Source organism: Cornus florida, unplaced genomic scaffold (genome assembly GCF_030987335.1).
Source record: "Cornus florida cultivar Cherokee Brave unplaced genomic scaffold, ASM3098733v1 CherokeeBrave_3.0.0_Hap2_Chr08, whole genome shotgun sequence".
Lineage (NCBI taxonomy): Eukaryota > Viridiplantae > Streptophyta > Magnoliopsida > Cornales > Cornaceae > Cornus > Cornus florida.
This window is the reverse complement of record NW_026775578.1, coordinates 26,844,250-26,872,114: the sequence shown is the minus strand read 5'-3', so window position 1 is coordinate 26,872,114 and position 27,865 is coordinate 26,844,250. Positions and strand designations below refer to the sequence as shown.

The following is a 27,865-nucleotide window of genomic DNA, read 5'->3' as shown; positions in this document are numbered from 1 at the left end:
TGAATTGTCAAAGGATTAAAAATATTACTTAAATATTGTATGAATACATGGGAAATATGGATGAGTTGCTAATTAAATGTATGAATAAATATACTTATGGAGGCATAGTTGAATTGCCAAAGTATAAATAATTATACTTAAGGAGGCATGGTTGAGTTGCCAATATATAAATAAATATATTTATAAGGGCATGGTTGATTTGCCAAAGCGTAATTAAATTGCTATGTGCTAGATGATTAAAATTCCATCTAGGGTTATTGTGTGTATCAGTTGGATTAGGATTACATTAGAATAATCTAGTGTTTAAATGTTAGTATATTATTTTATATATAGCAATAAAATAATACTGGAGAGACATGGATGATTTGTCAAAGCCTAGATATTGGCTGTGTGATTTAGTAAATAAAAATCATTATCGGGATTTGAAATTTAATATAATTTTCCTTTTATTATAATTGATTGTTTAAATGATTAAAGAATTGCTTATAATGGAATTATGGTTAATGGAGTTTCTTTTTAAAAGAAATATGAATTATGGATTGGTCTAAAAATGATTGTTAATTTAATCATTATTTAATAATTTGAATTTAATGAACTTAGTAATAGATGTGACTAATGTAGTATAAATAATTATATAAATATATGCATATCATGGTGTACTAAAGATAAAAGCTTTATTAGAATTGACTTTAGTCAGAGATGATCTTTTTATTGGTTTTCAGGGGTCTGGTAGAGAGAACTTGCTCGTAGGGTTTAACCCACGATTTATTTTTCAGGTTATTAGAGATTCCAGTCTCAAGGTTGAGGATCCGCAGCTGGGAAACTGTCATTCATCTATTCATCTTGTGTATTTTTAAGTAGTATTAGATTATTTGATAATGTTTTAAGGGGTCCTTGAGTTATAGGATTCCCGAATTGTAATTGTTGGAGAATTATTAATTAATTTTTATTTATTAGTTTTTCTTCAGCGTATTATTTATTCTTTTATTTCATTTTGTACTCTGTACTTGTTTGAAATACTTTAATTGTTTTGATATTCTCCTGATTTTGTGCGCGGATTTGATCAACCCGTGTTTCGAAATTAGGGGGTATCACAGCCGGCAACTAAGGCGGTCACTTAGGGCCTCAACATTTAGAGGGCCTCAAAATTTTTAAGCCCATTAGTGATAGGTTTAAAAAATAAAAAATAAAAAAAAATGAAAAAAAACTTAAGCCCCTTATCATTAGTGATAGGCCCAAATAAAAAGAAAAAAACTTAGGCCCCTTTCCATGAGTGATAGGTCCAAATAAATAAAAAAGAACTTAAAGCCATTCGATTAAATTAATTCACAGCCCATTCAAAATTAGGACCCTTAAAAACTTGGTGATTAAATTCAAAATTGAATATGACCCTTTTATTACCTTATGTGTATGTTAGTGTGTATTTCAGTAATTAAAGGGCCTCACATTTACGTTCGCCTAGGCCTCTCAAGATTTTGTCAATCTCAAGGCCGGCCCTGGGTGGTGGTGGTGGTGGTCACAGTGGTGCTTGGCGACTGTGGTGATAGGTTTCAATTTCAGCAACTTTCGCTTAAGGTTAGCCTTCAATTTACCTTTTCTTTTGAGTTTGTTTAGTCTTGAACAGGTGGGTATAAATTATATACACGGCAAAGTGAGAAAAATATCCTTAATATTTGTATTTTGGACAAATATATGCCTATCCTTTATATTGTATATATAAGTCATTAAGTTTGAAAACATGAACAAAGTCAAATATTTAGTCACATGATATTTTTAAAATATAAAATTTTGAAAATACCATTTTCTCTTCCGGCAATGTCCTTATTTACGTACACACACACACACACTTTGAATCTTTAGAATAACATATATATAAGAGTGTGTTTGGATGGGATGATTTGGAGGGATAGAGAAAAAAAAGAAAAGATAAAGCTTAAGTGTGTTTGGGTGGTTTAAAAGTAGAGAAAAGAAAGGATATGGAGGGATAGCGATCCCTCCTTATCCCTCATTTCCTATCTCTCAAAAAATGAGAAGATAGGGAGAGAAAAGATAGTGTTTAGTAGTATATTCATAATCCTAAAACTGTCCTCAATAATTAAAAAGAAAAAATTAGTATTCCACTCATACCCCTTCTATTTAAAAATATGTGATAGTAATTTAGTTGTTATCATTCTCTTATTTTCTCCCCTCTATCATATCCAAACAAGAATACTATCATTTCTTTTCTTTTCTCTTCTATCTATCATCTAAACATAATTAGAGGTTATTGTTATCTTTTCTTTTCTTTTCTCTCCTATGTATCCATACAAAGCCTAAATAATTGATTTCCTTCATGGGTTTTAATGCCATCCGAAGTTCTCATAGAGGTCACTAATTTTATCAAATAAAGGTTGAACCTCATTTGGAACTTCAAACAAACACTTAAAATAACCACTAAAAGAAAGAAACCTCTAAAACTATGTCTTATATTGGTCCATACCAAGAACCCACAACTCCAAATACGATTAAAATTGCCCATAAAGAGAATAAAACCCACAACTTTACTTAAGAAATCGAAATGGTATTTGGGCTACGTTGGTGAACCTCAAGCCATCGCTAAGAACTTTATAGTGAGGGTTTTGGGGAAATGGGTATTTGGGTTCCAAACCATTCGACACTCTATCACCATTGTAGAGTAACCGAATGCGTCCTTGTGATGTAAACGGTGTCATTAAAGATGAAAGAGAAAGGGAATTGTATGAGTTATGTTTGGAAGATTCACCAAAACCCTCTATGAAATTCTCACTTTTAAGAGACCTCAATCCGGTGAGCTTCAGAGTAGCACAAAACTTCAGCAGACAGTCTGGCGTACTCCAAGTGCATAAACCTCCATTGTTTTCGGCAACGAGCCCCAACAGACAAAACTACATGCTTCTCAGTCCCGTGAAACTTCGAGCTATAACCGAGTGCAGTCCAACGACGCTACAAGCAACGGCGACCCACGTCGGCAAAGCTCCAGATCAGTCCGATGGTGGCCATGGTGGGAGGTGGGTGCAAGACACAATTCAACAGAAAAGATGAAGAAAGGGGTACTTTAGTAATTTTATATTTAATTACTTTTTTATTATGTTACAGAGGGGTAGTTTAGTCTTTTCAGTATCCAGGTTATTGTTTGCACCAAAAATAAAGATTAAAGACTTATAATACTCTATTTGCATCTACAAGAATTTTAGTTATTAGAAAGAAAAAAAAAAAAAAAAATGTCTCTAAAAGTACTAAAATCGTCCCTATTACCTTTTAGGGACGGTTAATGTCACCGTCTCAATTAGTTGCGTCCCAAAAGGGCTTTAGGGACGGTATAATTGGGATAGAAATAAGTATTTGGGATGGAAGATTCGCCTCCGTCCCTATTTGGGACGGTTGTTTTTATGTCTCAATTAAATATTTGGGACGGATGTTTATTCGTCCAAATTAAGTATTTGGGACGATTATTTTTATGTCCCAAATAAGTATTTGGGATGGATGTTTTCTCTCCCAGGACAAAATTCTTTGTGTCCCTATTTTCGTTTTCTTATTTTTATTATTTTAATGGTGGTATGCCTAGCTACAATTTCAGCAGTCCAAATTTCTTTTTGCCTGCCTGTAATATCTTATACTCATTCATTAAAACTATAAAGAAGGTGAATGTAAAGTCAAAATTAATACAAAAAATAAATTTAATAACCATTAATTAAAAAACAAAGTGATATCAATTATGGTCAAATCAGCACCTAATAGCATAATAGGTATATATCAATAACATAGCTGGAATCATTCATCATTTGTTGGTGAGTCGGAGTTGAGCGATGTGTACTGACCAAATGGGCCAAACTTCGGTGGCTGCGGATTATTTAATAGGCTGCCAAAAGATCCATAAGGAGGTTGCTGCTCTGTGGGCTGCCAAGTGCAGGACGATATCTGCTGAATGGTGTGAACATGAATTGAGGCGAAGACACCCTTTGATTCTCCAAGATACCTTCCACTGTTGCCTTCAAATCATTTATGGATTCCAACATTTCATCACATTTTTGTTTAGCTCTATTAGACTTCCTCCTTTCAGCCTCCAACTCTGCCTCCCACTCTGCATTTGTCTTCCTCTTAGGACTTGAGGATGCTGATGGAGCCTTCTTTCCATAACCGAAGCCACGGAAATATGTACCCTTTCCTGTTCCAAGACAGTTCTCCAAAATCTGCTCATCCACCTGGACTGAAACTACTAGCATCCACATAAACAGATGGATCTAATCATTGGGCCACCATTTTGTCCTGCACTTTGCAAAATGAAGATCAATTATCAATGAAGAACATAAACAGATGGATCAATGAAGTTAATTAAATGAAGAACAATTATCAGCCATCTCCATAAACATCATACTACAATTAACAAAGCATTTTACTTTACATTTTCACCACTCATCCACCAACACATCATACTTTTACTAAAATCGAGATGCTAGAACTATTTATAAGTATATGTAATACTACAGTAAGTACTCTGAAAGATGCATCAATAATATTTTGTACAAGTTCATATGCCAATTAAACAAAAGTTGGTACGGGACATAAACGTCTAACTGAAAATGCATATGGTCATATCAAACACGAGTATTCAATCAAAAAACTAGAACATCAAAACTTGAACTTAATCTACTTATCAAAAAAAAAAAAAAAACTTGAACTTAATCTCATATTCAATCTGCACATGAAAAATGAAAACTCAAATCTATCGTGGAAAAAAATTAGTCCAGCAAACAAAATGACATTGCTAACATCACTAAGAATCATTCTACTTACACACTATAAACTTGAAACTTAGACAGAGAGATATCCAAGAAACAGAATCCCAAACAAAGTTATGAACCACTTTGTTGTGAATAATTTCTTTGAACACTTCCTCCACCCATAAGCATTATCAAAACCAATGTCAACTACTCTTCTGAAATTTCTATAAATGCACAATTTAATTGTTCTCTATCTTTGTTTTGTTACTAAATTTCCCCGCAACTGGGTTATAGTTATCCCAAGGATTCAGACAAACTCTTGCTCGCAAAACAAACAGGACTTACTGGAAGTCAGGTACGCAATTTATATCTATAATATATTTTATTAAACAAGCAAAAGTGAAGCCAACAGATGCAGCATTAAACTCCAATGCTTAATACAAGATTGATTCTATGATCAAGTAATGTAAAGCCTTTGTTCTGGAACGATTCCTTGTTGCATTGTCAGTGGAATTTTAGTTGCAGTGATCAGCTGACATTCCAAGATGACATAACTTTTGGAATTAAGCCAACAGAAAAATAGTTTCTTTGTAAGGATATATATATATATATTTCATCTCCCTTTAATTTTTTGATATGATGGTAAGCAAAAGGAACAAGAGTCTGAAACACCATGTTCAAGGTTGGTGCACTTGCATTAAGATTCAATCAAGACAATGCCAAAAACAAGAATACTAATACTAATAATGTTTCGTCAATTTCCATTTCTACAGACTCAACACAGATAGAAAACCAAGCCATACGGTGAAATGAAACACAAAACCAAACACAGATAGATAAATTGCAGAGAGAGAAGAGTGGTTTTAGTGTGAAAAATAAAAGAGAAAGAGGTTTCAATGGAGTCAATGGACTATCTGCCACCAGGTTTTAGGTTTTACCCAACCGAAGAAGAACTGGTTTCCTTCTATCTGCATACCAAGTTAGAAGGGACCAGACCAGACCTGGACCTTATTTTATATATATATTATAAAGATACTACTATGTTAAAATTACTCTCCATACATTCATGTATGCCAATAAAGCTAAAGAATATGAAATACTGAGATTAAATTTTCTTTCTATTAATTCATATTATTGAATATTGAACCGTAAGATTGGGGAAAAAAAGATGCAACAATTTTCTCTGCAGAAAGGAATAACCTCTTCTACTCATCAAGTATACAATCACCACATTTTTTGTTTGCATTTTCCCTTTCATCTAACACAATTCACTCTAGTCTTTAGTCTTTACATTTCAACTTTGTGTATGTGTTTGCAGTAAGATCAGCCAAGTTTATAGCGCGTGAACACTGGATTTTTGCTGGATCTATACAACTACGATACCAATGAAAAAGTTAAACAATTTGAGGCGTACTTCCAACCCTTCCATATGTGCTTTCTGCATCTGATGACAAGCTCGTAAAGCTTTGGGATTGGGAGAGGATTGGGCTCGTAAAACTGTTAATTCTTTAATGATTTTAAATTAGAAAAAAAATAATTCGATCAGTCAATGCCAAACCATATACAGGCATATATGTATGTATGTATATGAGGTGTTTTCTCAGGAAACAAACAATAAATTGGAAAATTGAATGGGAAAGTGGAAAGGACGTGGTAGGTGGAGGCCATTGAAGAAATTATGCACACAATAACAGTAAGAATGATTGCGAAAACTTACGGATAGTTGTCGATTTCAATCAACGATCGAGAGAGAGAGAGAGAGAGAGAGAGAGAGCTCCGATTGACATGAGAGAGATTAGAAGGAGCGAAAAAGCAGAGCTTCCAAATTCAATCGATCCTCCTCACTATGCTTCTACAAATGAATTCCTTCTTAGCCTTGGTTTTTCGTATGTATATCCCTCCACGCCGAGAAGAGTGTGGCAAGCCGAGCTGGCCAGTGTGAAATAGTTGCTACTGGTGCGGCGTCGGCGGTATAGAGAGAGTAGATAGATGACATATGACATTAGGTTAAGTCGGTCAGTTTTCGGTTCATTTGGCACAGTAGATATATTGTCGTCCCAAAAATCAGACTCATTTGAGACAATTTTTAAACCGTTAAAATAATCTATCCAATAACCTCATTTTCCGACTAAAAATATTCTCAGTATTTTATTTTTTTTCATTTGGGACGGTAAATATGTTATCGTCCCAACAACCAGGCTCATTTGAAACAATTTTTAAACCGTTCCAAATAATTCATTCCAAAAGCCTTGTTTTCTTGTACTATATATACCATACGAGTGATTATTGCTCTTACCCTTATATATATATATATATATAAAATTTGGCCAATTGTAAGGCCAATGTAGTGAGAAAAATGACCATTTTCAATTCCCGGACATTTTTATTTTTTTAACAATATTATAATAAGGGTAGATTAATAAAAGCACTCCAAAAAAAACTAAATTTGACACAAGGAAGTCTTTGCAAAAAAAATATCTAATATCAAATTTATTTATATTTTAGGCCAAATGTCGAAGTAGGTCATTGTAATTTATTCCACTTTTTTCTTATTGAAGATTGGATAAAGAGTTCGCAACACTCCATTACTGAACACTATTTATTGCAATCAAAGAAAATATATATTATTTTGTATCACTTAATTAATTACTTAAAAAGAAAAATCAAAAGTCTTTTGTTACGTTTTATTAAGAGTGGCAAAGTTTGACATGACCCGTCAAACGATTCGAACACGACACAAGTTAAACGGATTTGGGTTGACCTTAAATAGATTCAGGTCATAAACAGGTTGACACAATTAATACGTTTAGTTAATCGTGTCGTATTTGGGTTGAGAGATTCAATTCGTGTAACTGGTTTAACTATACGTTACATAAATAAATTTCTATTTAAGTTCCAAAATAACTATCTAAATTTGTATCTTATAATTTATTCTTTTGTAGATTAGAGATTATTTAATAAGTTGGTTGGATTGAAACTTATATTTTTCTAATATTTAATGTTTGATCGAGTATTATTAATAATTTAAATAATATTATTTGATTTTATTAAATGAGTTACACGTTTGACCAGGGGTGGAGCCACAATTTTATTTCAAATGAGGTACAATGCACTTGTTGAAAAAAAAAAAAAAAAAAAATCAATAAATATGACAAATATAATTTTTTTAAATCAAAAGGCAAACAAGAATAAAAAAATAGTTGTAAAATAATATACTAAATAAATTCTGTAAATATATATATATATATAGTTACAAATATAAGAATCAAAATATTGATTAATTATATTTTAATTAAATACAATCACAATTATCATCGATAAAAAGAAATAAGTGGGAAAAATAGAAACATACATAATTATACATAAGTGAAAAAATAAATTTTTTGAAAACGGAAACAAAAATTAGAAAAGGAAAAATAAATGGTATACTTGAAGAAGGGGAATATATTATTTAAGGGAAAATTATATTTTGATGATCAAAATTAAATATAATTGTTATATAGTGACCTTAAAGTCAAGAAAAAGTGAATAGTGACTAATTTTGAAACTTAATTGATATTAAGTGACCATTTGATGGTTTATTACCTAAATAGCCTTTTTATAATATATTATTATGTAAGTAAACAAATTTACCCTCTACATTAACCTAAATAAACACTTACTTAAATTGACTAACAAAAAGACAACAGATAATTATGGTGAGTCTCTGAAGAGAAGATCAAGATGGGAGAGAACTGATGATGGATATTATACATCATTTTCTTCAAGATTCTAAGAGACATGACGAGAAAATTGTAAATTTTCTTCTTATTCATTATTTTCAAGGTATAGTTATTATATTTTACGAGTTGATTTGTCTGAGAGATTTTCCTTAAGATATAAGATTGTAATTTTTAGAGATTTTTAATACTACTTAGTTATAGTTCAAGAAATAATGACTATTGTTAATTAATTTCATAATTTTACTAACTGTTAAAGGGTGTTTCAAAAGTATGATTTGCCACTGTAAATGTTATGAGCGTTCATGCTAGAGAGCCTTGAAAAATAAATAAATGATGGAAAAGAGATAATGTTGATAAAGAAATTTTAATTTTTTAAATTGATAAACTGTAAACTAAAAAAGAAAATATTAGATGGTTGAGAGCCTTGAAAAATAGATAAAGGGTGAAAAAAATATAATGTTGATAAAGAAATCTTAATTTTTTAAATTGGTAAATTATAAACTAAAAAGGAAAAAAAGAAAACGTTGAATTAGAGAGAGAGAGAGAGAGTAGGAGGAGGATGAATTTAATGACTTATTATTTACATTAGATGGCAATTTTGTCATCTAAAATTTATTTTTAAAATGTTTATTAAACTTTTAAGTATTTTTGACCAAATTATCCTTAAATGGTCACTTAATATCAATTAAGTTTCAAGATTGGTCACTATTCACCTTTTCTTGACTTTAAGGTCACTATATAGCAATTGTGTTTAATTTTGGTCACCAAAATATAATTTTCCCTATATTTAACTTCTTCTTCTTTTTTTTCAAAAAAAAAATTAGAAGAATTTGAAAATTTTAGGGTGCACGATTTAAAATTACCATATAAATATACATACATAGCAAAAATATGTTTCTATGTATAGTAGGTTGGAGCAAAGACATCTGTGCCTTAATTGACTCCGCACATATGGTTAACACATTATTAAACAATTCATCCACACAGTGTAAATATTGAGCTACAGTATACTGCTCAATTTTCTATAAAACCAACGTGTCTCCCCGGTCCCATGAACCGGACTCCTCAAGTCGTACGGCTAAAAGTAAAAGGTGGAATCTTGTACCATAACACTTACCAAAGGTCCAAAACAATCCATATAAGATTGAAGCTGGCACTTTAATCCTTCCTCAACAATCTAGACCCTAATCAGCTACGCTTTCTCTCTAATTTTTGCTGGATTATGCATCATTGTTCCAAAGCAATGGCCGGAAAAGGAGTAGCTCGGGCGATTGGAATTGATTTGGGGACGACTTACTCGTGCGTCGGAGTGTTTTCCCATTCGGACCATTCCGCGAACGGCATCGTTATAATTATCAACGATCAGGGCAACAACACGACACCGTCTTACGTCGCCTTCAATCACACCGAGCACCTCATCGGCGATGCCACTAAGTATCAAGTCCTTGGGAACCCTATCAACACCATTTTCGATACAAATACATATATATTCTATGTTATACTATTGAGTACTGTTTAAATATATGCAAATTCTGTAGTCGAGGGTTCGACTTTAATACTGAGTAAATATTTGTTTAACGGTATTAACACTAAATATTTGTTTTCATTTATATAAATAATTAATTTCAGATTTGTATAGCTTCTCTAATTTTGATTTTACCTTTCAACTAATGGGTATATAATAAATTATTATTATTATTATTATTTGGCAATATATGTAAAAATTTATATTGGCTTTTGCATAAATTTAGTGAGGTTTGGTTACAAATTGGATTTAATGGCTCATTTTGAATAGGAATATTTGTAAAGAATTATGTTGTCTTAGCATTAATACTCCAATAGCTAAACGTACGCACACTTACAAGCACACCTACAACTACAAGCAGGACTTACCAATCTCCAATCTCTTCTAAATGTCAAAATATATGAAACATGAACATTGATGATGGGAGACGGATAATATTTGAACTTTTTATTGCTTTAATCTGTTTTCTGGTTCCTAAAGTATTGTGTTTTTCTGAACTCCAGATGCGAAACGATTGATTGGTAGGAAGTTCAGTGATGCATCAGTTCAAGGTGATATTGAGCACTGGCCATTCAAGGTCATTGCTGGTCCCAGTGATAAGCCAATGATTGTGGTAAACTACAAGGGCGAGGAGAAACAGTTCGTTGCTGAAGAGATCTCATCCATGGTTCTCACTAAGATGCGTGATATTGCTGAGGCCTATCTCGGCTCCACGGTTAAGAATGCAGTCTTCACTGTCCCTGCTTATTTCAATGACTCTCAGCGCCAGGCCACTAAGGATGCCGGAGTCATTGCCGGCCTCAATGTCATTAGTATCATCAATGAGCCCACTGCTGCTGCCATTGCTTACGGTTTTGACAGGAGAGCTGCAAGTGTGGGCGAGAAGAATGTGCTTATCTTTGACCTTGGCGGTGGCACTTTTGATGTTTCTCTTGTCACCATTAAGGCGACGGGTGTCATTGAAGTGAAGGCCACTTCTGGGGACACTCACCTTGGAGGAGCAGACTTTGATAACCCCATGGTGAACCATTTGGTTCAGGAATTCAAGAGAAAGCACAACAAAGACATCAGTGGAAGCCCTAGAGCTATTATGAGGTTGAGAGCTGCTTGTGAGAGGGCAAAAAGGACTCTTTCATCAGCTATCTGGACAACCATTGAGATTGATTCATTGTATGAGGAAACTGATTTCTACCCAAGCATTACTCGTGCCAAATTTGAGGACCTAAACATGGATTTCTTTAAGAAGTGTGTGGAGAGTGTTGAAAAGTGTTTGAAGGATGCCAAGATGGACAAGAGCAGTGTCCACGACGTAGTCCTTGTCGGTGGCTCTACTAGAATTCCAAAGGTTCAGCATCTATTGCAGGACTTCTTCAACGGGAAGGAGCTGTGTAAGAGCATTCACCCAGATGAGGCTGTTGCTTATGGTGCGGCTGTGCAAGCTGCAATCTTGAGTGGTGAGTACCAAGAGCTGTCGCTGTTGGATGTAAACCCTCTGTCCCTTGGCGTGGAAATTGTTGGAGGTGTCATGTCTCTTGTGGTTCCAAGAAACACTACAATTCCTACCAAGAAGGAGAAGGTGTTCTGTACCGTTTATGATAACCAGCCCAGTGTGCTGATCCAAGTGTACGAGGGTGAGAGAACAAGAACAAGCGACAACAACTTGTTGGGCAAATTCTGGCTCTCTGGCATTCCTCCTGCCCCTAGACAAGTTCCGCAAATCAACGTCTGTTTTGACATTGATGCCAATGGTATCTTGAATGTCTCGGCTGAGGACAAGAGCATTGGTCAAAAGAACAAGATCACTATCACTAATGAAGAGAACAGGTTGTCCAAGAAAGAGATACAGAAGATGCTTCAGGAAGCTGAGAAGTACAAGTCTGAAGATGAGGACTACAAGAAAAGGGCTGAAGTCAAGAATACTTTGGATTCTATTGCTGGGGCCATACAGTGGATGGACAGGAAGGAACTTGAGAGCGTCCGCAAACACACCACTTCCATCTTCAGCCGGTGGAAGTGGCGCAGGCCCCAACATTGAGGAGGTTGATTAAGTACTACCAAGCTTTTTTACGCAATCAGGAGTCTGTTCTTGGTTACATGAACAAACCATAGCTTGCTTGCGCAACTTTTTTTTTATTTTTTATTTTCTTACATGAACTTCTATGCGTGTGAAGACATGCATTATATTTATAGGTTGTGAAGGGCCTTAAATGTTGAAACTATAAACTCCAAAATATCAATTGAAATTTAAGATCAAAGTAGACCAGGACCATCTGTGAACCAAATTGTTTATGACAGTTAGGGACTCGACTCAACAATAATATAAATCAAGCTTCTTAGGTTTTATGCTCGTTTGGTCAACAGATGAACAATCCAAGTCCACTTAAGAATGAGCTGAATAGTCTTCTTAAGAAGCTTGAAACAAACGAGCATAAAACCTATAAGGAACCAACGTTCATGAATACTTTCTTTTTTCCCCTTTTGGATTGACAATGGACACAAAACATCTTTATATCTGTGAATTGATAAAAAAAATAAAAAATAAATAAATAAAAAAAAGAAGAAGAAGAAGAAGAAGAAGAAATAGAAATAGAGAATTGAGAATGCAATAGAGGGTTGAAAAGTATGGGTTAGATATCAGCATAGAAAACCTAGAAGACATGCTGCAAGTAAGCATTCAATTCTAAAGGAGCAGGTGCCCCCACCCAAAATTTTTGAAAACTTTTTTTTAAAGTATAGGCTAACACAAAAAAAAATAGTTTAGATAACTAAGATAAGTTTATAGTTGGTGACCCCTTAAAATTTGTTCTTTAATGGACCTTTAACAAATATATATATATATAAAATTGAGAAAGGGAGAGAGTGTTCAAAAGGATATATCTATCTCCTTTTGAACCCTCTCTGCCTTTCTCAATTTTTTTCTTTTCCAATTGAGGCTTCTTTAATTTTTTTTGTGGTCCACTTTTTCTTGTTTGTTTTTGTGTTTTTCTATAGCAAGTTTCCCACTTCTTTCTATTCTCTCATTTTACTTTGGCTTTTACACTAATTAAGGCGAGTGAAGAGACAGAGTTTAAAGAGAGAAAAGGTAAGCTCTTTTCGAATTCGTATTGCAATTTTAATTATATATATATATATATATATATATATATATATATATATATATATATATATATATTTGAAAGGTAAAATTTCAATATATATATTAAAATGAACAAAATTACAAGCCCAAAAAGGGGCAGTGGCCCAAAGGCAAGTTATAACGCTGGAGCAATGACCCATTACCCCCGGCCCATGAACAAATAAATTGATCTACAAGAACCGTTAAAGGTTCCAACTAATCCGGTGTTCATGGGAAAGCCTTCCCAACATGAAGCATTCTTCTTGTTCTTCTTCAATTTCTCCGATCAGGTGGTTTCGCCGACGGTCGTATGACACTTTCAGGGAGTTCCCATTTAGCTGCGACTCTACTTGCAACGGATGCATCAGTGATTGAAGAGTTGAGGAGTTTGGATCGGATGGAATCCAGAGTGATATGAAGAATTGATTTTGCAGATTGGTACTTTTTCTGAAAGATTCTATTATTGCGCTCTATCCAGATGTTGTAGACCAGTGCTGCAAGGCTAAGCTTAGATACAGAATTACTATGGAACTGTGAATTGCCTTTCCAGTGGTGGGAGGCCCAATTGATCAAGTCATTCCATGTTGAAGGCTAAATGTAAAACCCACATCTTGCTTGTAAAAATGTCCATAAGGGCCTGGTGAACGAACACTTGAAGAAGAGGTGATTATGGGACTCTGGTTCAGCATTGCAAAGGATGCAAGTTGTGGTGTTGATGTGTGCTGTGCATCTTCTACTCAGGGTAGGGAGCCTCTGCTGAATTGCAACCCAAAGTGTGAAGGATTGTTTAGGAATTGATGGTTTAGACCAAACTAAGTGCGTCCATGGCAGGGTTGGCAAGTGCTTTGTGAGATATTTCATTGTTGCAGCTACTGAAAAATTGGTTGAAGAGGTTGGTGTCCAAATGAACTTGTCCCTTCTTTGAGTGTTGGGGAGTGGCAAGGCTGAGATTGGTTGTAATTGAGGTAAAATGGATAGTATGGAAGTTGGAAAGTTCCAGGTGGAATTAGTGACGAAGGAATTGAGCTTGGTTTTAGTGTCATGGCCAGAATCCAAAATCTGCTGAGGGGATACAAGAAGATGTAAAGGACCCAAGTGAGACCAGTTGTCAAACTAGAAATTGGATGCTTTGCCATCGCCAATTTCTAATCTGACAAGGGGTATGATGTTGCTTCTGAGACTAAGTAGCTTCCTCCAACTCCATGAGCACTGACCTGGCACTTTCACCTCCCAAATGCTCCTTCCCTTCAACAGGTAAGTATTAATCCATTGCACCCAAAGCATGTCAATTGAGCTAATGATTCTCCAAAATTGTTTCATTATTGCAATTTTATTCCAAACTGTGAGGTTAGGGAGCCCCAATCCACCTACCCTTTTAGGTAGACAACACTTGTCCCAAGCAATTTTTGCACCTGAAGTTCTTAGAATTGGACCAGTCCAAAGAAATGCACCAAAGATACTTTCTAATTCATGTGTTATGCTTGCTGGAAGGATGAACTTAGAGCTCCAGTACATTTGTGTAGAAAATAGGATTGATCTAATAAGTTGAAGTCTGCCAGCAAAAGAGAGATTCTTGCTAGTCCAATGGCCAATTCTTAAAGTGATCCTATCAATTAGTGACCTGCAATCAGTAGATCTCAACATAGTGGAGACAAATGGTACCCCAATATACCTAACAGGTAGTGCACCCTTCTCAAAGCCAAGTAGGGCAAGGATGGCAGCCTCAAGGGAATCATTAACACCAGATAGGAAAACATGAGATTTGTTTTTGTTGATTTGCAGGCCAGATAGGGATGAGAAGGTGTCAATGGCTTGTTTAAGTGAGCTTAGGGATTCAAGGTTTCCATATGAAAATAGCATCAAGTCATCTGCAAAAATCAAATGAGTTAGGTCCAGGTGCTTACATCTCCAATGGTATTTGAATGGCCTTTCCCTTATGGTTTTAGAGACAATCAATGAAAAAACTTACATCACAATCACAAAGAGAAATGGGGATAGGGGATCCCCTTGCCTCAGCCCTTTTATACTAGTGAAATATCCTGAGAACTCACCATTGACAGAGATAGTGAATGATGGTGTAGAGACACAAGTACGTATCCAATTGGTGAATGTGGGAGGGAAAACAAGTAGCAACACTGAGTCAAAAAGGAACTCCCACGAGACAGAGTCAAAGGCCTTTTGGATATCAATTTTTAGAGTGCATCTTGGAGAGGGAGAGTGTCTATGATATCCATTCAAGAGCTTTTGTGCCATAAGGATGCTGTCATCAATTTTTCTACCCTGAATGAATGCTGATTGTGCATTCCCAATTATGTGTGGCAGAAAAGGCTTAAGTTTGGATGAAAGAAGCTTGAAAATGCATTTGTTGATTGTGGAACAGCAAGATATGGGTCTGTAGTGGTTGATTGATGATGGATTAGGCAGTTTAGGGACTAGTGTAATATAGGTTGAGTTGACCTCCTTGAGAAGTTTTCCAGCAGTGAAAAATTCCCTGATGGCTTTAGTGACATCATAGCCAACAATTGACTAAGCTTTCTTGAAAAAGAGAGCATTATAACCATCCGGACCTAGGGCCTTGTCACTTTTTAGGGAAAACATACAGTTCTTGATTTCCTCATTAGATGGTATAGAACAAAGTGAAGAAATGAACTGTGGTGGAACTGTGGGTTGGATAAAGGATGAGAGAGGGGCCATACCTGGGTAGGGATGAGGATTTAGTCCTAAAGTAGACTGGAAATGAGATACAATCTCTTTCTTGATGGCAGAATCAGTATCCAGCAGGTCTCCATTTGCAGAGTTGATTGTGGTAGTTTTATTCCTGTTGACCCTAGAGGCAATGGACTTGAAGAAGAATGAGGAATTGGAGTCACCTTCCTTGAGCCATAACACCCTTGATTTCTGCCTGTATGTCTGTTCCTCAGAGTTCCTCAGTAGTGAATATAAAGCAATGAGTTGTTTCTCTTGGCTTCTAAGTGAACTGTCATCTGGTTTAATGTCAAGTGCAGCTTGGCATTGAGAGAGAAGATCATGGGCATGTTGAACCTCCAATTTAATGGCACTGAAGTTAGTTGAGAAGTTTTTCTTGAGTGGCTGTTGGAGGTTCTTCAATTTAGTGACAACTTGAAACATAGTAAAGCCTGCAACAGGTTCATCCCAAATGGATTGAATCAAGGGTAGGAAGGAGTCATTATTGCTCCAGCAATTAAAAAATCTAAAGGGAACCTTCCTTGGTGGTGCTGGATTGCCTAAGCTGATGATCATCAGAGAATGATCAGAGATGCCAAGTGGGAGAAAGTTGCAGTAAGACAATGGAAATGAATGGGTCCAGGAATCATTGATCAAGACCCTATCCAGCTTCTTTGAAATATTAGCTACCCCTTCACTTTTATTGGACCAAGAATGGAAGATGCCAGTGTACTTTAGGTCCTCCAAGTTGGACTGATGAAGGCAATCTCTAAAATCCAGCATGGCTTTTGTAGTCTTGGTTGACCCTCCAAAATTTTCAGAATCTGATAAAATGATATTGAAGTCCCCTCCAAGTAAACATGGAGCAGAGGAGAGAGTGGAAACATGTCTAGCAATGTCTCCCCATAAGGATTCTCTTTCAATTGAGTCATTTGCTCCATAAATAAAGGAGCAATAGAAAGTGGTTCTGCAACTCAAAATTGTGACAAATGTGTGAATTGCTTGCCTTGAGCTCTGCAGCACTTGTAGCTGTATCTTCCTCGGATTTTAAAGGATCCAAATTCTCCCCAAGGGGGAGTATTGGTAATTATGAGTGATCTCCCAAGAGCCAGCTATGAATTTGTGCACCTTGTCCACATTGCTTACCTGAATCTTGGTCTCAATGATTGAAACTATGTCAACCTTGTTATGATGGAGAAGTTGTTTCACTTCAGCTTGTTTCAAGGGATTGTTTAACCCCCTGATGTTCCATATGCCTAATGATACCATTTAATGGCATTGAGAAGTTTTCTAGTTGGGAATAGATTACCTCTTTGTGGACCTGTGGCCACTGACTTCTTGTAGAGCTTTTTCTTCCTCAGCTTGACACCCTTCATTGGTTTCACCTTGTTGATGCTTGTAGGAAAGCTAGTTGCTAAGTCTGATTCAGAGACCGCTTTCATGATCTATAATTGGAAGGGATGAGAGGATATGGAGCATTGGATTCTTGATGGAGGTGTATCCAATGAGAGTGGCTCAGTTGATGAGATGAAGGAGGTTCCCAAGTGTTCAGGTTTATAAGGATTTAGGTCAACTTTGAATGTTTCATTTGGTTTAAAGTAATGAGTGATGACATTCTTCCCATGATGGCTTGGGAGGTGAAGGGGGGATGCAGGAGGTGATGATATCAATGGAGCTGAGTGGTGATGTGTGGTTGATGGCTTCTTCATTGGAATGATTTGCCATTCATTACGTGGTTGAGAGGGTCTAGATGCTGCGGGAGATTTGAGACAAGTTTTTCTGGTATGCCCAAAAACATTACAGGAGCTGCTGCTAGGGGGGCAGTTCAGGTAGAGCACATTGATGTTGGCCACTTGCCCATTACTCATGTGAAGCTTGAGGGTTGAAGGAAAATCAGAATTAGCATTTACAGTGACACATACCTTTGCAAATCTTGTTTTTAGTCCACCTTCAGTGATTAGATCAGCAAACAAGGGGTGCCCAATGGAGCTGGTGATGAAGCTTAATCCTTGCTCTGTCCAGAACTGGCGTGGAATTCCAAAAAGCTTGATCCAGATTGGGATAGTTGAGTGAAGGGATTTCTGGAAGCCTTGCATCCAATGATGGAGAATTAGTGGCTTGTTAGCAAAAAACCATGGACCATCAGCTAAGACATTGTCACATTGTTCAGTGGATGAAAAATGGAATTCAAATAGCCCCTTTTCTGAACTGGTAATTCTTAGGAGTCCTCTGTCAGTCCAAAGATCTCTAGTAATGTCATTGACCATGCCAAAAGGAAGACTTTTGTGTACAAAGTATCCTAAAATGCTGGTCTTCAAGTCTGTGAGTTCTGCAAGTTCGATCTCAGGTGGTGGAATGATGGTGTGATCCGTGGACTTAATAGGTTGAACATAAGTAAGATGGTTTCTTGGTTTGGGATTTTTTAACAATTGATGCCCAGGAAGGCTTGGGAATAGGCCGTGGTGTTGGTTGGCTTATGGTGGGGTCATTTGGTGATAGAGTAGTGACTGAGTGTGTGTTTGGTTGGGGTGGCATAGGGTTACTGGTTGTAGTTGCAATCTGGTTATTAGTTGGTTAGGTAAGCGCATACTTGTTTGATTGTGATTGATAGCTGCTAGGTTGCGAGGTTTAGATAACTACTGTGCAATGAGGTCTTGCTAGTTATGGACTGCAAGATTGACAAGAGAGCGGCCACTTTTCACGTGATTGGATATGGTGGTAAGGGAATGAGTGGTTTGGATGACATTAGTAAAACTAGCAACATCTTTTTGCACAGGAAAAGGCTGGTCAGAGCAGTTACCTGAAGAGGATGCTTTTGAATTCAAATTCAAATTCAAATGTGGAGGATCAGTGTGGTGGTTGATGTGACAGCTATGGTGAGGAGGTGCGGAGGAACTTGGCCGTGGGAAGCTGGCAGTTGTGTGGGGCTGTTCATCATCAGGATGATCATCTTCAGTGGAATGAAGATCAATTGAGTGAAGATGATTAGCAGCTATGATCTGATCACTGAGCTCATTGATTCTAGCACGCAATGTGGCTTGATTCTTCAGACCATCACCAATTAATCCCCTAAGCCATTCAACCTCCCCAAGAAGGTGCTTGTACCTGTAGTTGCTCTTGAACTCCATTAACTCCACACGAAGTCTAAAGATCTCATCAATCAGTGACTGTGTGGTGTCTGGGTCAATGTCGTCCATGATATGGTTGTGATCATCAAGAAATTTAGGTCACGTACTGCATTTGATGGTGGGGAGAAAAGATACTTTTTTCTGGGTTTTAGTGGGATTTGTTGTCTGTGGTTTGTTAATTGTGGTAATAGAGAAGGGTACTTGCAGTGGGGTTGTGGTTGGGCCAGCTTGTGAGTTGGGTTGCTGAGATTTGCTACGCTGATCTGTGCTATGCAAGGGGGCCTTTTTGAGGATTGAAACTGGGGGGTGGGTTGATGAGGTGGTGGCCTGGACATGCTTGAGGGAGTGGCTGGTGGGGGTTGACAAGAATGGAGGTTTAAGGTGATTAGGCTGAAGGTTCCGGTGGGAGGGTCTCTTAGGTGCTTTCATGCTCTCCGGCTTGCCTAGGTTCTTTCCCGTTTCATAGTTGTTGAGTTTTTGTCCCACTTCTTGAAAGCTAATCATTTTGTCAAATCAATTGTGTTGTCAAATCAATTTTAATTATATTGTTCGTTGCCTTTTTTTTAATTTCAGATGTACATACGTTGAGATATCTTAAAAATATATCTTTTTAGAATTTTTTGATAGGTTCTCTATTTTCATCCGTTCTAAGTCACTTTTCTTTTGAGACTTATCATGATTTCTTCAAATTCAATTTTTTTTTTCTTTGCCAATAGATTTTCCAGATGCTAATTATTTCTGATATATATATATATATATGTATATATATATATAAAGGTTATTTTTTAAAAATTTACTTGAGCCTTAGCATATAAGGTCTTCAAATTTGTTTGTTTAATTGATAGTTCATTAAATTTTCACTTAATTTTATTTGTGTTTTGTTAAAGAAATTTAATAAAAAGTTTCTTTAAATAATTTGGTAATTTTTTTGGTAGATATATTTTTGTATAAATATAATAAATAGTTTTTTTTTTTTTTTTTTCAGCTTAAAGTAGTCTTGTATTAAATGGCAACGCTCACTTATAAGTTTGGCCCCCACAACCGTATAATCTTACCTCCGTCTCTCCCATGGACAATAACAATAAAAAATGAGAACAAAAGATTTCATACAATCTCAGTACAATACCTCCTCATTACATATCTATTGAGTTTTATTTATCAAAATGAAATGTTGACGACACATTTTTTCTTTTATTTTGAGACTTTTGAGGTACACCTATAGGGTCCGTTTGGTATGCGATTTGTTTTTGGCGTATTATTTTTGGCTAAAATAGAAATAATATTTTTGATGTAAGAGTGTTTTGGAAAAAAAAATCGGAAGCACGTTTAAGAACGATGTTTTGTTGTGGAAATGTCGGATCCGTGTTGTGTTACTGTTATGGTTTTGGGTCATGAATGGTTGTCAAAATAAAAAATAAATAAATAAATAAATAAAACAATTTTTTTGTCTTTTAATTTTGGTTCACTGTTCACAAAATCTTTTAGTACTGTATAAAATAAAATAAGATCACACTAAACATGTTTTTATTGTCAAAATCAAAACAACACAAAAACAACACCAGCAGAAACAAATGCATAACAAACGGGGGCCATAGTGTGGAGCTCCGTAAAGCGACTGTAAGTCTACACGGCAGATGAGTTTGAGGAGAAGAACCAGGGTGGTGGTGGACCCGACATGGCTGAAGATGGACCCTCGGCCTGTAGAAGTGGTGCAGGCCCTGAGATTGAGGAGGTTGATTTAAGTTTTTTTTTTTTTTTTTAACCCTATTAGGAGGTATATATATTCAATCATTTTTATAATTTTAATAAAATTATTTAATAACCATGAAAAAACATAAACTAAAGAGTTTGTATAATATTATCGACCACTATTTATTGAAATTATATAATATTGTTTATAGCATTTAGTTAATTACTTTTTTAAAAAATAAAAAATCTCTTGTCAGATATGGCCCGCACTGTGTAAAGAAGTCGCGTCACAACTCTTGAAAGCGAGGGAACGCGTAGGTTTGAAATGTCCACTCTCCCGTGTCCAATGAGGAAATTCTTCAACTTTCGAAACGGGCTCCTCACTCTCCAAGGTCGTTCAATTCAACGCCTAAAAGTTAAAGCCACAATGTATAATCCTATCAAAACAACATTGAGGCTGCACTTCAATCTGGACCCTAATCAGCTACACTTTCTCTCTCTAGTTTTTGCTGGACTCCAAATCAATGGCTGGAAAAGGAGAGGGTCCGGCGATCGGAATCGATTTGGGGACCACGTACTCGTGCGTCGGAGTATGGCGCCGTGACCGCCAATGCGTCGAGATTATTGCCAACGAGCAGGGTAACAATACCACGCCGTCCTACGTCACCTTCAACCATACCGAGCGCTTCATCGGCGCCAGAAACCCTATCAACACCAACTTCGGTAAAAATATATACATATAATGTGTTATACTACTATTGTTTAAATGTAGATTCTGTACTTAATTATCAGTATTAACACTAGATATTTGTTTTCATTTATGTAAATAATTAATTTCGGATTTGTATATGATTTTACCTTTCAACTAATGGGTATATATATCTATATATATATATATATATATATATATATTGTTGCTATATATAAATACACATATATTGGCTCTGGGGAACTTTTGCATAAATTTTGTGAAGTTTGGTTACAAATTGGACTGAATGACTCATTCTGAATAGGAATATTTGTAAGTCCAATAGCTAATTCATTTTATTTTGAAGTAAACACAAGCACACTCACGAGATCATACTATCTAGACTAAAGAATATAGACAATACTTGATTCATTTTGGTTTGTTCTAAAAAAATTTTTTTTTTTTTTTTTTTTTCTTGGTTTGTTATTCATTCTTGCAGTAGTCATTTTAGCCCTGGAATGGAAAAATTGATATAACAATGTAAAAAACTAGTGTGATATATGCTTACCTTTTAACTTAAAAAAAATAAAAAATAAATAAAAAAACAAGAAAAAAGAAAAAACTAGTGTGATATATTTTATAGATGACACAAGAATATTGATGATGGGAGAGAGATAATATTTGGACTTTTTATTGCTTTAATCTGTTTTCTGGTTCCTAAAATCTTGTATTTTTCTGAAATCCAGATGCGAAACGATTGATTGGTAGGAAGTTCAGTGATGCATCAGTTCAGGGTGATATGGAGCACTGGCCGTTCAAGGTCATTGCTGGTCCCGGTGATAAGCCAATGATTGTGGTAAACTACAAAGGCGAGGAGAAACAGTTCGTTGCTGAAGAGATCTCATCCATGGTTCTCACTAACATGCGTGAAATGGCTAAGGACTATCTCGGCTCCACGGTTAAGAATGCAGTCGTCACTGTCCCTGCTTATTTCAATCACTCTCAGCGTCAGGCCACTAAGGATGCCGGAGTCATTGCCGGCCTCAATGTCATTCGTGTCATCAATGAGCCCACTGCTGCTGCCATTGCTTACGGTTTTGACCGGAGAGCTGCAAGTGTGGGCGAGAAGAATGTGCTTATCTTTGACCTTGGCGGTGGCACTTTTGATGTTTCTCGTCACCATTAACGCGACCGGTGTCATTGAAGTGGAGGCCACTGCTGGTGACACTCACCTTGGAGGAGCAGATTTCGACAACCGCATGGTGAACTATTTCGTTCAGGAATTCAAGAGAAAGCACAACAAAGACATCAGTGGAAGCCCTAGAGCTATTACGAGGTTGAGAACTGCTTGTGAGAGGGCAAAGAGGACTCTTTCATCAGCTTTCCGGACAACCATTGAGGTTGATTCATTGTATGAACGAATTGATTTCTACCCAATTATTACTCTTGCCAGATTTGAGGACCTAAACATGGATCTGTTTAGGGAGTGTATGGAACCTGTTGAAAAGTGTTTTGAGGGATGCCAAGATGGACAAGAGCAGTGTCCACGACGTAGTCCTTGTTGGTGGTTCTACTAGAATTCCAAAGGTTCAGCAGCTATTGCAGGACTTCTTCAACGGGAAGGAGCTGTGTAAGAGCATTCACCCAGATGAGGCTGTTGCTTATGGTGCCGCCGTGCAAGCTGCAATCTTGAGTGGTGAAGGAGATGAGAAGGTCCCGGACCTGGTGCTGTTGGATGTAACCCCTCTGTCCCTTGGCTTGGAAAATGCTGGAGGAGTCAGGTCTGTTTTGGTTCCAAGAAACACTACAATTCCTACCAAGAAGGAGAAGGTGTTCACTACCTTCCTGGATAAACAGTCTTATATGTCGATTCAAGTGTACGAGGGTGGGAGAACAAGAGCAAGAGACAACAGCTTGTTGGGCAAATTTGTGTTCTCTGGCATTCCCCCTGCCCCTAGAGAAGTTCCGCGAATCAACGTCTGTTTTGAAATTGATGCCAGTGGTATATTGAATGTCTCGGCTGAGGACAAGACCACTGGTCAAAAGAACAATATCACTATCACTAATGATGAGAGCAGGTTGTCCACGAAAGAGATTCAGAAGATGCTTCAGGAAGCTGAGAAGTACAAGTCTGACGATGAGGAGCACAAGAAAAGGGCTGAGGTGAAGAATACTTTGGAGAATTGCGCGTATAACATGAGGAAGTTTGGTAGTGTCTCACCGGCAGACAAGGAGAAGATTGAGGATGCTATTGACATGGCTGGTGGCATGGCTGAAGATCCTAAGCGGAAGTGGTGTAGACCCCAAGATTGAGGAGGTTGATTGAGTACTACTTAGCTCTTTTACTCAATCAGGAGTTTGTTCTTTGTTACATGAACAAACCATAGCTTGCTTACACAATTCATAAACCTCAAGTTGGGCTAATAATGAGAGACCCAAGATATCTGGAATAAGGAACCATGTGTTTGTACCCATATACAAGCGTGTGCGTGTGAAGATGTTATATTTATAGATTGTGAAGGGCCCTGGGAATTAGACTATAAATTCCAAAAATATCAATTGAAATTTAAGATCAAAGTAGAACAGGACCATCTGTGAACCAAACTATTTATGACAGTTTATACTCACAATATCAGCTTGTTTAGTCTTGTTTACTAATCAATTGAGCCTAAACCAAGCTTCTAATGTTCTATGCTCGATTGGCCAACGAACGAAGAGCTGAATAGGCTTCTTAAGAAGCTTTATTAGGTAAATAAGCAAACAAGCTTCATGCCAATTGAGTTCAATTGGTAACCATTCCAATTCACCTCGAAACAATGAATACTTTCTTTTTTGCCCCCTTGGATTGACGACAGACACAAAACATCTTTATATCTGTTAATTGATAAATATTACAGGGGAGAACGAAAAAAAACAGAGCATTGAGAATGCAATGGAGAGTTGAAAAGTATGGTTAGATATCAGCATAGAAAACCTAGAAGACATGCTGCCAGGAGCATTCAATTCTGAAGGAGCAGGTCTCTCCCATGGGCAATAACAATACAAAAAGTGACCTTTGTGTATAGTAATGCCAAATACAAACAAAATCTAGCAATAATAAAACTGAAAGATAGCTACAGCATCAATCAATGGACAAAAACACGAACAAAAAATAATAATAATAAAGAAAGAAGATTTCATACAATCTCACTACAAAATACCTCCTCATTACACATCTATTGAGTTTTATTTATCAAAATCAATTGTTTATGAATCATTTTTTCCTTTTATTTTGAGACTTTGAGGCATACCTATAGTGTCAAGCTCTGTAAAACAATTATAAGGCACTAACACATCAAGTTTATGCAGAACCATGATGACATACTATAAAATGATCAACTTACATGATGAAAGTAAAAGTATATCAAAGCCAGGCTAATTTTGGAGTTCGGGGTCAACTCCCAATCAAGGAAACTAGACATATATATAAACACCGGAGTAATCAGAATGAGCTGAAGTTCCAAGTAGAAATGATTGATAAAGGCTCATTCTAATTTACACATTATTGGCCACATTTTCAGATTATCAACTACTCCTTGATAGACAACTCAAAATAAAAATGAGAAAATAAAAAACGTGGAAAAGGGGAAGCAAAAAAAGAGAAGACATCTAATTAGAAAGAAAAAAAAATGCATATTTCATTTATGGAATGCAGTTAGTTAAACAATGAGACAGAAACAAAAGAAACCTACCTTTCAAAAAACCAAAAAACAAAAGCAACCACCCTTTCTCTTTGGTACAATTGTAACCAACCTTACAATTTTCACACTAATGCTTCTGTCAAGTCGACATAAGCACGTTCACTCCATGAAGAGGGACGTAGGCATACACGAACCTCGTGCTCCTCTGGGCCTACACGGTGTTTGGGCACAATAATCTCAAGCATAGTTCCTGTCTTATCACAATATGCTTCTAGTTTAGCATCTTCTGGGATTCGTGTAGCAAGGGGAATTTCCCTAATGAATTCGCCTGGAGGACAGTGCTCAGGTGCTCGATCTGCTAGCTTGAATGTCCTATCTTGTCTCTTAACGATAGGCATGCACCCAGTGCTCACACAAGATATCTTTACAATACCATGTGAGAGAGTGTTCCTCCAAGTAACCTTCACCTTCATAAGATCTGCAAAAGGCAGGCTGACAATGATTAAGTAACCCTCATCATCCTCGTAAATAGTTTTTGCAGCTGTCACTGGCCCATATACACTCCTCATTACTCCGGTAAACTCGTTTAACCAGTGTGGTTCAACTGGGTGGATATCCAAAATATCAGAATTAGAGGTATTAGGCAAACAACAATCATCATCAATTCCATTTTCAAAAATATTTTTCTTTCGTTTATTGCAGATAGAAAGAAGATCCATCCCATCACCATTCATATGGTTAGACGGCTGAGTTGACAAATTCAAACTAGAACCATTCAGCGATCTTTTTGGGTGGGAATTTGGATTGTAACTCTTCGATGAAGGAGGGGGCCTCTCTAACTCAAATTCTGCATTCGGAAGGTTCCTCCACAAACCAAAATCACTGGCTTCAAGAGGGATCGAGAAGTTCAAATCTCGCCCTGTAAGCTCCGCCCACTTCTTCCGCTCCTCCTCATCAAGACCCATGAGATTGGGAGACCGAACAAGTTCAATCCCATGAACACACTGGGGGTTAGAAAGACCCCTGTAGTGTTTCCTCTGCATCCTGTGAGATCGAACAAAGCCCTTGTCTGCACTGAACGGAAACGGTCGCTCTCCCTGCCGTGAATGCCCATTCATGTAACTCCTCAGCTGCATCTTTCCCAATGCATTTTCAGGCCTCTCCTTGAAAACCCACATATACATATTCTCCATATCATGCTGAACCATGAAAACATCAAGCTTCAAGTCTGATTTATCACACCCACCAACCCCATTACTCTCCCAAGCGATCTTACTCTTTGATTTCTCATTCAAAGCTGGTTTAAAATAAAAACTGAAGAAAAACCAAGCACCCCAGACACTATCAAGCCTCTTAGCACATTTCTTCCCAATTTTTGTGACATTAACATTTGTCTCGGCCTCATAATGCTGAGGCCCAAGGTTAACATCTAAGATATCACAATTATCATTCCACAGCGGAGGCGGTGGGCTAGGCTCAGCTGACAGTGGAAGGTTTATATCCGGTGGTCGGGATAGATTGATGGCTCGATTCAACTCTCTCTCCATTTCTTCGTGCGTGGCTGAATTTGAATCCATGGACAGAAGTGTGGACAAATGGTTACTCTCCATGGATAAGGTTGTGAGAAGAGCTCCAGCCATTTTTTTTTGGCTTACGTACTTGTTTCTGAGGTGGATTCTACAATCCCACCACAGTCAACACTCAGTACATCATCATCATCCAAAAATTCACAGATTCAATAATGAATTTCACCAAATCCCCAACAATAACAAAATCACAAACAGAACAAAAGAACCTCTTGGAAAACATTTTCATGAACCAAACCCACAAATATCACAGATTCATCAATCAATTCATCATATACCCAACAAAAGTAGTACCATCAAGAGATCATATAGCAAGATAGATTTGAATTTCAGATAAAACGTTGAATATCATGAAATCTGAACCCACGAGCATGGGTTAAAAAAACCCTACCCCTAGAGAAACCATAGATATGTAAAATCAAAGAGAGAATCGAAGAGTACCTGTGGACACAAGGGATTGAATCCACAGAGAGGCTTCACGATTGCTAGAGAGAGAAAAAGAGAGAAAGAGAGCGAAAGAGAAGGCGGTGTTGTTAACGGAGTTTGTTTAAAGAGACGGTGCGATGTTGACGGCTTGCTTTGAGAACGACCTGCCCTAGTTAACACCACTGTGTACTAACAGACGCTATTCAAGTAACGGTGACGATAAATTTGAGATGTATAATTTTATATAGTGAGAGATGTATGGGTCAAAAGAGGCGTCTCTCAATGATTGGTGGAGGTCTGGACAGTGGCCCTTGCCGTCCATAACAATAACCCTAGTTTCCTATTTTCTCTCTCTAGTATGATTAGAGATAGTATCTGCAAGTCTTGCAGTTAGGTATGATTTTCTTAAGAAATATATATATAGTATATATATAAATGACCAACCCATTAAATATATTTTATATGTGTGTATATAAATATAATGAGGATTGAAAAAAAATTAAAAAGGGAAGAAAATATTGTTCTTGCAAACCTTTTCTATTATCATGAAAATGAAGTTGTTGGATGTTGATAGCTATTTTGGAAACCAATTTAAAATTATTTCTTTTTTTATTTGTGACACAGATTGCTCATTGTTTTTAGTTAAACAAAAATGTGACATGTTTAGGGATCTAATTGTTGGATGTGCACTTAAAAGATATTTATGATCATGAGAGGAATGATTTTTTTATCATGTATTTAATTTGTATGAATATGAATTGTTTTTAAAAAATTGTGAAAAAGTATCATTGATGAATAATATGAAATTTATCATAATAGGAAAGGTATTACTGTAAATTAAAAAAAAAAAAAAATTCAAAAAAATTCATCTCCTCCTAACCA

The 27,865-nt window shown here is 36.5% G+C and overlaps 4 protein-coding genes, 1 long non-coding RNA gene and 1 pseudogene across 6 annotated transcripts; 2 read left to right on the top strand and 4 right to left on the bottom strand.

Annotated features, from left to right (window-relative positions):
• Positions 1–3,666: 3,666 nt before the first annotated feature.
• LOC132270948 (uncharacterized) lies at positions 3,667–6,989 on the bottom strand. The gene is made up of 2 exons (XR_009469612.1): positions 6,457–6,989; positions 3,667–4,284 (listed from the first exon to the last, which is right to left on the bottom strand). It is a non-coding gene; the product is annotated as an uncharacterized LOC132270948 (long non-coding RNA).
• A 2,715-nt stretch (positions 6,990–9,704) lies between these two features.
• Positions 9,705–12,293, top strand: LOC132270952 (heat shock cognate 70 kDa protein-like). Of its 2 annotated transcripts, XM_059772171.1 has the most exons (4): positions 9,705–9,932; positions 10,489–11,440; positions 11,557–11,564; positions 11,827–12,293. In XM_059772171.1, the coding sequence occupies exons 1-4, from the start codon at positions 9,705–9,707 to the stop codon at positions 12,019–12,021; spliced, it is 1,383 nt and encodes a 460-aa protein (XP_059628154.1). In that variant the 3' UTR covers positions 12,022–12,293. The 2 variants fall into 2 exon arrangements, with proteins under 2 accessions (XP_059628154.1, XP_059628153.1); XM_059772170.1 differs by having other exon boundaries at positions 10,489–12,293.
• A 1,081-nt stretch (positions 12,294–13,374) lies between these two features.
• LOC132269932 (uncharacterized) lies at positions 13,375–17,228 on the bottom strand. Its single transcript, XM_059771152.1, has 4 exons — positions 17,096–17,228; positions 15,702–16,721; positions 14,473–14,969; positions 13,375–13,692 (listed from the first exon to the last, which is right to left on the bottom strand). Exons 1-4 carry the CDS (start codon positions 17,226–17,228, stop codon positions 13,375–13,377), a joined length of 1,968 nt encoding a protein of 655 aa, XP_059627135.1.
• A 3-nt stretch (positions 17,229–17,231) lies between these two features.
• On the bottom strand, positions 17,232–18,053 carry LOC132269931 (uncharacterized). Its single transcript, XM_059771151.1, has one exon. It carries the CDS (start codon positions 18,051–18,053, stop codon positions 17,232–17,234), a length of 822 nt encoding a protein of 273 aa, XP_059627134.1.
• Positions 18,054–19,855: 1,802 nt separating this feature from the next.
• Positions 19,856–23,983, top strand: LOC132270951 (heat shock cognate 70 kDa protein 2-like; annotated as a pseudogene).
• Positions 23,984–24,943: 960 nt separating this feature from the next.
• LOC132270947 (uncharacterized) lies at positions 24,944–27,354 on the bottom strand. Its single transcript, XM_059772168.1, has 2 exons — positions 26,999–27,354; positions 24,944–26,648 (listed from the first exon to the last, which is right to left on the bottom strand). The coding sequence occupies exon 2, from the start codon at positions 26,609–26,611 to the stop codon at positions 25,094–25,096; it is 1,518 nt and encodes a 505-aa protein (XP_059628151.1). The 5' UTR covers positions 26,612–26,648; positions 26,999–27,354; the 3' UTR covers positions 24,944–25,093.
• Positions 27,355–27,865: the final 511 nt, after the last annotated feature.